Source organism: Lissotriton helveticus, chromosome 2_1, assembly GCF_964261635.1.
Source record: "Lissotriton helveticus chromosome 2_1, aLisHel1.1, whole genome shotgun sequence".
Classification (NCBI taxonomy): domain Eukaryota; kingdom Metazoa; phylum Chordata; class Amphibia; order Caudata; family Salamandridae; genus Lissotriton; species Lissotriton helveticus.
In genome coordinates, this window is record NC_136059.1 from 1,105,902,596 (window position 1) to 1,105,916,450 (window position 13,855).

The following is a 13,855-nucleotide window of genomic DNA, read 5'->3' on the forward strand; positions in this document are numbered from 1 at the left end:
TTTCTTTACAAAGGCAGTGATGAAAAGAAATTGAACAGAACAAGGGAATGGCAGTGAACAAAAGATAAAGTTATGGTAAAAGAGAGCATGGGGAAGTGACAAAATAGTAGCAATTATCACACAGAAAATGGGAAGGAGAGGGTGAGCACACAAAGGGGTCAATTCCGATTCGGGAAAAACCGCTCCGAATAGCCGTTTGGAGCGTTTTTTTTTGTTTGTTTTTTTTTGGTGCAAGACGTTTATTAATTACTGTCAGGTGTACACAGCGTCACGCCTACAACCCGGAGGCTGGCCGCTATTGGTATAGATACTTAGGATGGTATGATGCATAAAAAAATACTTCATATATAGTGCTTCACAGATGTTATCCGAACATAATGACAGTATGCATATTCCATATGAACAGTCAATTCGTCTCACTTTTTTACATTTTTTGTTAAACTTTAGCATGTGCGGGATCTAATCTAGAAGTGGGAAGAATTCATGCGTCAGTACAGAGGTGGGCCTACATCAAGGTATGGTATACCACACACAGCACATCTCGACATATAGCATAGTAGAGCCGGAGGGGCCATTGTCACCTGCAGAGGGAACTGTTCTATCTACCATAAACATAGCATATAACAGTTAATTATACAGCATCACTCGAGATTGAAGTCTCCACATAGGTGGCAGAAGCAGCCCACAAAGTGAGGAAGGGGGGGGGGGGAGCAGCGACGCCAGCAATTGAGAGCCCATCCGCATTCCACATTCTCCCCTTTGTCATTGCCCATGTGGGCTTCAACAGTGTCCCATCAGCGCAATTCCCAAATCATCAATCACAGGCCTCCTCCGCAGCCATCTCTAGCAAATAGCAGTTTAGCGGAGCCCATATGTCAGTAGGTCTAGTCTAGAGGTGACAGGTAACAGTTCAGAGTAGGTATGCAACTGTTCTTGACAGTACACCATGTCTTGTACCCAATCCTTGAATTTGGGGGCCCTTCCCCTCCCCCACCTGCACGCCACTCTACGCTTGGCCAACAGCATAGCAAGTGCCACATACCTGCGGTAGGCTGCCTGAAGCGGTTCCACATAACCCAGCAGTGCCAAGATCGGGGACGGGTTTACCAACGTGTGAATCATTTTGGATATGGCCTGAAAAACTTGATCCCAATAGTGGCGCACATGATCACATCCCCATGCAAGATGCAAGAAATCAGCCCCCCGGGCTCCACATCTATCACAACTGTCAGTGGCCCTTAACGGGAATCTGTGCAGTCGTGCCGGTGTGTGATATAATCTGTGTATGAATTTGTAGTGAATAATCCTGCATCTACTGCTGGATGATATGCGCTCCGTCTGCTGCAGACAGAAATCCCACTGTCTGTCAGTGAGCAGTATGGCTAACTCCTGATTCCATTTCTCCCTGGCCGGCAAGGCTTCATAGTCCATATCAGCACGGATCGATTTGTATAGTGTGGATACCAGTTTGTTGGGATTATCATGCAGAAGAATGTTCTGTAGTGGGACAAGTATCGGAGGTTCGTGTGGGAAGTCAGGTGTAACCGCCTGCAAACCGTGCCTGAGTCTGACATAATAAAACACATCTAGAGGTGTCGGTTGTATCCCTTCATATAGCTGTTCTCTGGAACGAAACTTGCCATTATGGTACAGATCCCCCCATGTCTGGACATGTATCTTCTTCAGTAGTTTCTGGAAGCCTGCTTCTTGTAAAAGCGGTAACTGTGGGTGATAAGCCAGAGGCAACAATGGGGCGTATAGGAGCTGCAGGTCTAGTCTCGAGCTTATGTGTCGCCACACAGTTACGGTGCTCAATACTGTATTGGGGGTCTTATCACTGCCTTCTATCTGGGAGTAGAAGGCACCTTCGAGTGGAATTGGGTGGGCTAGCCAGTGTTCAGCCGCCGATTGAGGCATATATCTAGGTTGTCGTACCCAGAAGTAAGCAAAGTGGGCCTGGGCTGCGCGGTAATAAAGTTCGAAATCCGGAATGCCAAAGCCGCCCTGTGAGTAAGGCCTGATAAGGATCTCCCATTTGAGTCTCGGTGTTTTCCCGCCCCAGACTAATTTAATCAATTTGGTGCGTAGCAGCCGAAAGAAAAAGGCACCGGGGTGGAATGGTATGTTCAGAAAGAGATACAGGAGCTGGGGGAGTATCACCATCTTAATTAGGGAGGCCCTTCCGGCCATGGACAAGGGGAGGGCAATCCACCTGGAGATATTATCACTGATTTTATCCATCACCGTGCCGTAATTAGCCCGAATCAACGCCTCCCTATCTTTTTCAACGTGTATTCCCAGGTATTTAAAATCTCCCTCACACCAGGCAAGCGGATAGTCCAATGCAAATCGATGTGTCGAGGCGGTAAGTGGGAAAATACAAGACTTCGTCCAGTTAATCTGGACGCCGGAGAGAACTCCAAACCGTATGAACTCCCTAAGGATGGGATTCAGGTTCTCAGAAGGGTGACGAACATATAACGTAATGTCGTCGGCATACATTGAGATTAGTATCTGCCTTTGAAAACAGCGCAACGCACTATCCCGATGATGTTGACGTAGTTTAGCTGCGAGGGGTTCTGTGGCGATGGCAAACAGGAGCGGGGAGAGGGGGCAGCCCTGTCTGGTCCCCCTGGAGACCGGGAATGCCGAGGACAATTTGCCATTAATGAGGACCTTGGCCTCCGGGCTCGTATATAACAATCTAATCCACGATATGAAGATAAGTGGAAAGCCCATACGTTCGAGTACTCGGAAGACATAATCCCACTCCAATGAATCAAACGCTTTAGTGGCGTCTAAAAAAATAGCCGCCATTGGCAGGTCCTCATGAACTGAATCATAGACTGAAAAAAAAGTGCGGAGGTTATGCGACGTTGCCCTGCCTGGAACAAATCCAGCCTGATCCGGGAGTATTAGGTCAGGCAATAGAAGGCTAAGGCGTGCAGCAATCAATTTGGCGAGAATCTTCACGTCGCAATTTAGTAGGGACAGGGGCCTATACAAATCACATTTGTTAGCAGGCTTGAGGTAATGAGGGCCATTCTCATGGAGGCAGGGAGGTGACCAACCTCCAAAGCATCTTCATATACTTTGCGCAGCACCGGTGCCATGAAATCTATAAAGGTCTTATAAAATTCAATCGGAATTCCGTCTAACCCGGTAGCCTTACCAGACTTCATGTGCATGATAGCCTCCCTCACTTCATCTAGTTCGAACGGGGCACTTAGAAAGGCTCTCTGTGAATCGCTCAGCCATCCCAATGATACATCTGCCATGTAGTCATCTAGTGTTAGTTCTCCTATTCTAGTCGAGGAATACAACGCACTATAGTGTCCTACAAATTCATTTAATATGTGAGTGGTGTCCCTGAGCAGTAACCCTTCTGCCGTCTCCAATTCAAGTATGACAGTAGGCGAACGCATAAGTCTGATTGTTGCGGCCAAGGCCTTCCCGGGTCTCTCACCCTCCCCATATCTTCTGGCCACCCAGTGTTTGTTCCTGAACTTCGCCTCCCGTGCAGCTTCATCAGTATACTCCGATAACTTATCCCGAATCACCTGTAGTGTATCACTCCCAGGGCAAATTCGGAGTGTATCCTCCGCGTTTCTAAGGTCTGACTCCAACGTCTTCAATCTATTCAAGATACTTTTAAGCACCCCAGAACCTTTCGACATGCAAAGCCCTCTGAGCGTGGCTTTAAATGCATCCCATATAGTCTCAACATCCTGTACTGAATCTTTGTTACGTTTAAAAAATGCTAAGCATTCATCCCATAATTCTTCTTGGAATTCGGTATCTAGTAGCATCTTGGGCTGCATACGCCATGCTGTGACAGGGGGGCCCAGTTCAGTGCCCCGCAATGTGATAAGTACTGGCGAGTGATCTGAATATGTTCTGGGGAGATGCGCCGAATGCACAAGTGATGTGTAAAGTTGGGGCGTCAACAGTATATTATCCAGTCTGGCCCATGACCTCGCCTGAGCAGTGAAGTGTGTACCCTTCCCGTGTGTCCCGTGCATAGATCTCCATGCGTCTAAGAGATTATTACCTTCAATCATTGCACGAAGAACCTCAGCATCTGTAGGTTGTCGTCCACGTTTAGGCAAAGTTTTAATATAATCCTCAACTTGCTGTGGGTTGACAAAAAAATGTTGTGTGCCCTGATGGGTAACTCGCAGTTTGGCTGGGTATAAAAGGGCATAGTCAATGTGCAGATCCCGAAGTTTCCTCTTAACAGTAAGGAATTTCCGCCGTTGTTCTTGTACCACTGGGGTAAAGTCAGGGTAAATAGAAAATGTCACTCCATCGTGCGTGAGGTTCTGGTTCGCCCGCGCCGCTCGGAGCGCCGCATCTCGATCTCTATAGTTGAGCAGGCGCGCGATGATGGGTCTCGGCGGTGCTCCTGGCTGGGGCCTAGGCCCGAGGGAGCGATGAGCGCGCTCAACTATGAATTGGTTAGAGAAGACCTCGGCCCCCACCGCCGCCATGAGTATCTTCTCAATGTAGAGTTCCATTTTCCCCGTGTTGGTCGACTCTGGAATGCCCTTTACGCGAATGTTATTCCTTCGACTCCTCGCTTCCAACTCCTCATTTTTGGCGGCAATCACACGCAGCACATTCTCCATTCTTGAGAGTCTCGAGGTATGCGCCGCCGTGGTGTCATCATTCTCGGATATTCTACGCTCCACTTCCGTAATACGTTCTTCGTGAATATCCATTTTCTGGACTATGCCGTCCATTCTGGCTGAGAGCCTGTCAACCTTGTCGACGACAGTGGCAAAGCCCTGGCGCATCTCCTGCAGCATTGTGGCAATGTCCGGCACCGTGGGGGCCGAGTTGGACACTTCTGCAGCTGGACTCCGAGGTTGGCCACTGTCCACCGCAGTCCTCGTTACTTTCCTTTGCGGAGCGGGCTCAAACTGCAGCTTGGGCTGCCTGTTGTCTGGTTTCCCCATAGCGCCGAGGAGTTAAAAGCGATACGCCGTAAATGAAGGTTGATCCTACCTGGCGCAGCCTGTAGTGGAACGGGGATCCCCTCTTCAGCGTGGTGGTGCTTTGCAGTTGTGCTGCCTCCTTTGCGCCAACTGTCGACTAAGGAAGCCTCGGATGCATCCACAGTAGGAGTTCGTAGGGAGGGAAATCGCTATGTCTGGGCTGGCATCTGTAGCTGAGCAGTGTACGCCGGTAGCAATATTGTCACAGCGCAACCGGCAGTGCCACCAGGCCCCCCTCCAGGGCACGAGGATCCGGAGCGCCTCTCGCGTTCAAGCTTTGGGACCGTCAGGCATGCAGGGGGGGGGGCACCTCACTGCGGAGCTCACCCGCTGTCGGTCTGCAGGCTAAAGCGAAACGCACAATGTGCGGAGGTGCTGATTGTCCTCGCTCCGGCGCCCTCGCAACTCACCAGGCGCGTCGACGGGTCCAAGTCTCTTAAAGTCAGAAGTGCCACTCTCAGCACTAGTTTGCGCCCGCAGCCACACAAACCGGCTGTGCCCAAGGATCCTCGCCAAAATGCTATCTTCTGTCCAGCAGGCCCTCAGAGGGGGAGGGCAAGGGAGAGGAGCCGCCACCCACTCCACTGGAGGAACGAGGAAAACCGCCCGTCCCCACTCCGCAGGCCCAGTCGCCTCGTGGTGTGCCTCGGTGTCGCGCTATTCTCCGACCCGTCTCAGGGCTCCACAGTCGCAGGGTGCCTTCAGGGCCAGATATTCAAACTGCCGTAACTTCGCTTCCTTTGAAGGTGGAGCCGCCAAACTTTCCCCGAGTGTCAAGGAACACTCACTCTCTCAACGTGGAGATTTTCGGACGAGTTGGTGCAGGGTAAACAGGATAACGAAGGATAAAAGTGCCGGGCTGCCGGAGCCTCACTAAAGTGCGGCCATTCAGCTCGTGCGCCCTCTAGCGCCCCAGCCGTTTGGAGCGTTTTTCCCATACGAATTGTACCCTGCAACGTCCCTCGTATGTACGACGAAGTACGATTCGTACTAGGAGCCGGACTCCGTACGAATCGTACAGAGACCGTACGACTCGAATCCCCGTGCGAGTCTCCGTCGGAAACAGCTGTACCCGACATCTGTACGGCTCGCGGCTGGTTAATACGACCCAGCAAGTACGATACGTGTCGGGTACGCACCGTACGACCCTTTTTTACGGGAGCTGAAAACAGCCGTAAAAGCAGAGTTTGTGCCGAAACAGGTACGGAACGCCCCCCCCGGGTACGGTGCGTACCCCCCATGATCACAGGGGTACACCCCGTACACCCAGCGCACATGGGGTACGGTGCGTGCCCCCTATGATCGCAGGGGTACGCCCCGTACCCCATGTACGCTGGGTGTACAGGGCGTACCCCTGTGATCATGGGGGGTACGCACCGTACCCCATGTACGCTGGGTGTACGGGGCGTACCCCTGCGATCATGGGGGTACGCACCGTACGGTGTGTATGTGATTGTGCACTTTTCCGTACGAATCGCCCTTACCTGACGTGGACCGTACGGATCGCGTACTCGTCGGGTCATACGGCGTGTGTACGAGTCGTACGGAGAGGGCTCCGATACGATTCGTATGGACGTTTTTTTTACCGGATCGGAATCGACCTCATAATATTGAGAAAGTGTTAGATGGGGGAGGGAAAGAAAAGACAGTATATCCAAATGGAGATGGGCTGGGGAGCTACAGAATAAAGAGCAGACGTGTCAGTAAATAGTTCTGTTTTGGTATGGTCACTGCCAAGTTTTTTGACAGCGGCAGCTGGTATTTCAACTCTGAGAGTGCACTGAGACCTGCTAACCAGACCTCAGTGGCAGTGCCCTGACCATAAAGTATGTTGAATTGGCTATACCCAATTGGAAATGGCTAACTTACTTGTAAGTCTCTAGTATAAGGTGCCCTGGTAGCCAGGGTTTGTAAGCTAGAGGGGTAAGCCAGGGCTTGCAGGACTGGTTTTGCCATCCTAGAGGTCCCCGAAGTAAAAAGGGTCCCACAGTCCACCACTGCAGACAGGTAGGGCAGTCATGCACTGCTAGCCCTACTTTGCCATTGACAGCAATAGCAAAGCCCCCACTTTGCCTGTACCTCTTCATAAGTCACTCCTCTGGCATGCCTGCTGAGTCCTAAGGCAGGGTGCAACAAAGGGCTTAGACAGGGGATGTACTATACATGTCCTGACAGTAAACAAACAAGACTACAATTTTACTGTGGAAAAACTTGGTCATGCAGTTGAGAGTACAGGATTATATGCTGACCCTCAGTCGTGACCACAACAACGGTCTACTGGTAGTCCTGTGGCAACTATACTTTGGCCAGACCAGACAGGACTTACTGAGACATTGACCTTGTAACCAGGTACCCATCACCCTCTTCGTGGACCAGGATAACCCCTGTGGGTAGACCCCGTCGACCATATTGCATCTAACGCATCCCTAGTGCATCTCCTGCATCCTTCATCCCTTGCTTAAGGACCACTCCCTAGGAATCCATTGTAACGCAGATGAAGCAACTGGAACTGCTGGAGAAGTGCTTCTTCGGTGAAAGCAACTGTTCTTGAAGAGCTTGCTGGTCCCCCTGACTAGCTCTCTGCCAGAGGCGGTCACCCCAAGTACTTCTAACTGATTGCATTGACACTTACCTAAGTTTTCTTTTAAATGTTTCTAAGAGTCCAATTTGTTGACTTTGCCAAGACTTGTTCTCGGTTGAGTGGCATTTATTTTAAATATATTTTTAATGGTTTTCTTATGGCATGGGAGACAGTATATAATCAAAATCACCAAAAGGTTAAAGCAGCAGACTATGCATAAAAGAGTAAAACACGTAAAGGTACAGCACAGGCTAAAAACAGTTCATCCATTATTTACAATGACATCATAATTTAACAATCAGATAGCCATAGCAGCACAGAATACAGTACAATGCTCAAATAGCAGCATAATCATCAATTAAAGTACAATAGCTTAATAAAGTGTGATGGTGAGGTAGTCATAAGATCTTGTGGCTGTCTCCGCACCAGGGTGGGGAGAATACAGTAAATTATAACGAGACAGCAGGATATAGGAAGTGCTTTGGTTGATTACTGCTTGGAAAATCTATATCTCCGAAACTCTCTGGTGGATCTTTTTTTGTTATAGTGTCTAAATTCATGTATAAATACAGTCTATTTTTATAAAAAAAATGTTGTGCTGTTTAACTGCTTTGCAATTGTTCCTTTGTGTAAGCCTTGCATCTCAGTGTCACAGCTATCCAGGGTTGATCTGAGGGTTTGACAGACCCTAAGGGTCCTAAATGTGTTGGTGAGCGTATTACACAGTGATGTTGAATAGCCACACCACATATTACACCCCATTTTCTCACAGGATAATGACCAAAAGTGCACGGGAAATGGCAGTCAAGAACAGGAAAGACAAAAGATCTAAGAAGGAGTTGAAAATTGACAATGAATGGGAATTGAAAAACATTGGACCAAGAGCTTATGTGGAAAAAATAGAAAGAGAAAGGAAGGAAAAGTTCTTGGAGAAGAGAGTGAAGTTAAGATAACAAAAACTTTACCTTTAAAGATTCTGGGAAGCTGTGGACTAAATTTCTCTCCAACATGTGTAGTTGCTCAGTGCCTTGAAGTATAAGCATCTTGGAAGGATATGATGGACCGTGGGCTGGAAAGTAAATTAAAGAAAACAAAGAACATACATATTTTGTAGTGGTATGACCTAAAATACATGCCTATTCATGCAATGGTCTATTTATTCAAAAGCATGATAGCTATGGCATGAAACACATGAAAAACATTTTTTTGGACAGAACTTTGCAAGCAAATCCCCTGAATAGGGGTCATCCACTGAAAGTTCCCATGCAAAGAAATAGCAAGAAAGCTATGCAGATACCGTGATAGATCCGGTCACTGGACAAACACCGATGGCTGCAATTCAATGATACCACACCTCGCTTGAGATGAGGGATCAATTGCCAATTTTTTTCAATGCAGATACACCAAAACAGCAGAAGTACATTAAAATATCCTGTTGGTATTTCTAGTGGAGAATGTTAGTTATTTGATTAAACTACTACATAATAGTCTTCCGTGAAATCTTTTAAATTTGTTCTGAAAGTAAAAAGGTCAACAAAATATATTGAACTGAAATAAATATCCTGACGTTGATTGACTGGACATGGAATAGGTAATCCTGCGACTTGAAAATATATCATCATAACACCTAATAAACTGAAAAGGCACAATTATGTGATTCAAGCTCAGATGTTCAGTGTTTTTAGATCTTCCAGATTAGAAACTTTTGAGACCTGAACCTTTAAAGAAAGTTAGCATGGAGCTATCGCAGCAGATCCTACAACTCAGACCAAGCAATCATGGCTAGGTTACAGAACCGGTGTCTGAGAAGAGCCCCTTATTTGACATAATTTTGTCCCACTTCCAAGCTGCCTGAATAGCACCATTTCATCCACCAATGGCCCTTCTATGCGACTTTGAGCACCACGCAGAAGTTGCAGAGTATGCACTTTTTGTCAGTAGGTTTAGTAGAGAGAATTACATCATTTTTATGAACCAATATCCCTTTGTACATGAAGTAAATATACATCTACCCAAATGTTGTAAATCTGAAGCTGGGGACCTCTTGCATTTCAACAGCTGGAAACCTTAACAACCCTTTTTGGAGTAATGTTTCACTTTGTTTTTTAGGTAATCAGCAACTTTACCATTGAATGCTTTAGCTATAATAATGCAATTATAAACATAATTCAACTTTTCTTGAGTGGAGAATTCTGCGTGACTGTGCAATGTGAATTATCTCCCCCTGATAGCAACCTGCTTCATCATATGTGCCCTGAGGCAGTTGCAGTTCATTTATTGGGTCTGCCTAGGGACCACCAATGTCTATTGCAGAAAACTAATATGGATTTCAGTAGTACAGGGGAACAAGCACCCCCTAGAGTACATTATAAGGATATTGCATGTCAATGAGGATTTCCATGACCACATCGAAAATGAAACAGAAGGCCAAGTTCCTTTATAAGGTCATGGAACTCTGAGGTGACTCGCAACATCCGTTTAGTATATGACAAAGTGTATTTTATTCCTTATAATACACAGTTACAGCATCACACTTCCCCTTTGCCACAAACCACTTACATCCTTAGGGGCCTATTCACAAAGGTAGATCTACATGTGTAGATTTAATGTTAGTAAATTTACTCTTACACTTTTGAGTAACTTTACAACTTTGAGCTAATCACAAAATCAGAGTATAAATTTACTCGAAAGTGTCAAACTACACGCACACCTCCATGCCCAGAAAAAGGGTGTAGAGCAAATTTACAAGTGCAAAGTTACGACCGCCAAAAAGAAGTAGTTATAAGTCCAGCTCTCCCCCACACACATTCACAACCACTGATTCTGCAACACCATCCTATAGAAAATCATAGAGGTAGAAACTTAAAATAAATCTCTATAGAATCCCTATAGAAAATAACATTCAATTAAATTATTCAAAATAGTTCAAAATATATCTAACAATAAAACATATTTAGGGGCACCTTTCTGCACAAAAACAATTCTGAGAGGTGTTTTCCTCTTTCTTTGTGTGCTGCAGAAAGAGGAAAGAACAAGGAGAAATAAAAATATTTCTCCTCGTTCCACTTGCTCTGGGGAGACATAAGGTTTTAGCACTGCCCAGGTTTATGTGATTAAGTAAATGTGGATCAGTGTCAAAATCCACAAATGCTGTGTGAGAAAACCCACAGCAATGTCCATGCAACACCTTCTTGACGCAGACTAAGGCAAGGCAGCCATATCTATGAGGCCTTACAAAGCCACGCAGAGTGGTTTGGCGTCGCCTCAAAAATATGATTGTGAGGCTTGCACTGCTGAAGCCTAAAAAAAAAGTGACATTCCGGCAGCGCATGCCTCTCATATTAATCCCCTGAATTGGCATGATCACACTGAGAACTAATTTATGGGTAAATCTAGATACAGAATTTTCATATTAACCCCTTGACCGCAGTGAAAATTCCGCTGCGGTTCTGGGATTTTAATGAGTGGGCGGGGCTCAGATGGCCGGAGGCTGTCCTCGGCACACGCCCACTGTGACGGTTGATGGCCCCGGGCGTCACGCGCACACAAGGGGTTAATGAATGTCAGATGCCATATAACAATGACTTTAGCATGACACATTGGAAACATTTCAAGTCAGCTTTGAGATTACATGGATAGTGACATTCTGTAAACCCATGACAAAATGAACTACTTTCTGAACATTATGAGGCTGGTAAATATTGAGTTTAACATCACCAGATTTATAGGGGTCATACAAGCCCTCAAACCTGTGTTAACAGGCCAACAGTTACGCTTTACGACAGAGCAGAAGTCACCAAATATAATACTTATAAGAGTGAAAAACACTACTTAATGTACAATATATGTTAACACTTCTAATGCAAACATACTTCTTGTCAAATGAGCTCCAAACTATTATTAAAATGCAATTGGCGATATGTATCAAGCATTTTCGCATTCGCAAAGGCCGAAATTGGCAGAATTTCGGCCTTTGCGAATGCGAATTCTCAATATGGTATGTATAAAACAAATGTGGTACAAAATAAGGAATCGCACAATTTGCTATTCCTTATTTTGCGATTGCATTTAAGGAATCGCAAAATGTGCGATTCCTTAAATGCAATGTATGATGCAATAAAATATTGCTAATTGTTCCTAAGGAATCGCAAATTACCACCAACTTCAAGTTGGTGGTAAGTTGCGAATTCCTTTTAAAAAGCATTTTATTTAAAAACAAAAGGTGCCATGTGACGCTCATACATGCCCTTAGGGCATGTATGTGCGCCATATGCGCACACATGTCATTTTCAGGGGTGCAGCAGGGTGTCCTTTGGACACCCCTGCACCCTTGAAAATATTCTCAATTTGCGATTAGCTAATTGCTAATCGCACATTTCCCCTTCATTCCTATGGGCCTCCTGGCCCATAGAAATGAATGGGAAATGATTCCTTAATTGTGATTAGCAATTTGCTAATCGCAATTAAGGAATATTAAGAAATCGCTAAAAAGAAGCTGATTTCTACATACATACCATTATGCGATTGCTAAATAGCGATTCCTTAAAAATCGCTATTTAGGAATCGCACTATGAAATGTTGATACATATCGCCCAAAGTGTCATCGTTCACAAAAAATGCATAACCATGGCCAGTGTTGAATACCAAAAAAAACACAAATAAGACATGAATTTGTTGTCAATGACGAGCAAATAGAGACAAACAATAACACACAGCAAGAGTATGCAATTAGGGCCAAATGTATGGCCAAGTCATGCAGTTCAGCACAGTAAGACACCTGGCTGCGCTGCATAGCTTAACAGGAAAAGGGCAGAAAAGTGCACATTCCTGCCGTTTCCCCTTTGCTGGCACCCATTTGGCTGCCTTCGCACCAATGCAGGTACCATTGCAAAATAGTGTGAGGGTGCCTGCATGTGAGGAGAGTTGTTTTTATGCAGGAAGGGGCACCTTCCTGCACAAAAAACAATCGCCTGGCGCTTATTCCTCTTTCTATGTGTGCTGCATTCTGCAGCACACATAGAAAGAGGAAAACTTCGGAGAAATATATAAGGAGAGTTGTTTTTATGCAGGAAGAGGCACCTTCCTGCACAAAAAACAATCGCCTGGTGCTTATTCCTCTTAATATGTGTGCTGCATTCTGCAGCACACATAGAAAGAGGAAAAATTAGGAGAAATATATATTTCTGCTCATCACGCCTCACCTGGGGAGGCATAGGTTTTTGGCGCATTCCCGGTCTACCATTTCTGGTAAATCCGGGAATGCATAAAAATCCATGGATGTTGTGTGGAAATACCCATGCAACACCTGTGGAAACACCTCCATGGTGCAGAATAATGCAATGAAGCAATTTGTGCAGTGTTGCATTACTCGAGATTTATGAAGCTACTCAGGGCAATGCAAGGTGGCCTAACGTGGCTTCATAAATCTCGGGGCATCACTTTCTGTGACGTTCCGTTGGCAGAGAGGTCTTAGCCATAACTACAAGGCCACGTAAAGCCACCCTGGATGGCTTTTCATGGCCTTGTAAATATGGAGTAAGGCGAGGCAATGCAAGTGGTTGCCTTGCCTCACTCTGCATGAAAGAGGTACTCCATGGGTGTTGCTGTGGGTGTTCCCGTTCAACACCCATTGAATTTGACGCTGCCCTTGATTTACAACATCAGCTAAACCTAGGGCAGAGTCAAAACCTCGTGCTTCCCTAGAGCAGTCGTACCAAGGAGAAATGTTTACATTTCTCTTCATTTTTTCCTATGTCCATGTGTGCAGCACAAATAGAAAGAGAAAAACTCCTCTTGTGGCTGTTTTTGCAGAGGAAGGTGTCCCTTCCTGCACAAGAACAACCATACCAACAACCCTGACACCCTTGCACCGTGGAGCAAGGGTGCCCGTGTTGGTGTATGGTTGCAAAATGTGCGCCAGCTAAAACGAGAGGAATGTACTGTATCTTGTAAATACGGTGCATTATTGTCCTTTCGAATTGGCATACGGCAGCACAGTAAAATGATTTGCGATGCTACCCTATTCCAGTTCCTTGTAAATTTGACTCCTCATTTTTAATTTGTGTTACTTTTGCACCACGTTGCAACGTGCAAGAGCAATGCAAAGGGGCTCATAAATCTGCCCATTATTGCACAAATCTAGAACTTTCTTCGAACAGTGTTTTTCTGCGCTTTAGCATGAACGGCGATTTAAAAATGGATGGCCTGCTGAAAACATCACAGCTCGTTGTTGCAGTGTATAAAAACTGTGTTGCAATTATAAACTTCAATTTTAGAT

General features: G+C 45.9%; 1 protein-coding gene across 1 annotated transcript in view; it reads right to left on the reverse strand.

Moving 5' to 3' along the window:
- The window catches only part of LOC144819607 (glycine N-acyltransferase-like protein 2), a 68,403-nt gene extending 59,759 nt beyond the window's left edge, over positions 1–8,644 (reverse strand). The window contains exon 1 of the mRNA XM_078677428.1: positions 8,544–8,644. Within this exon, the coding sequence (XP_078533554.1) occupies positions 8,544–8,621 (78 nt within the window). The 5' untranslated portion in view covers positions 8,622–8,644. The remainder of the gene's footprint in view (positions 1–8,543) is intronic.
- Positions 8,645–13,855: the final 5,211 nt, after the last annotated feature.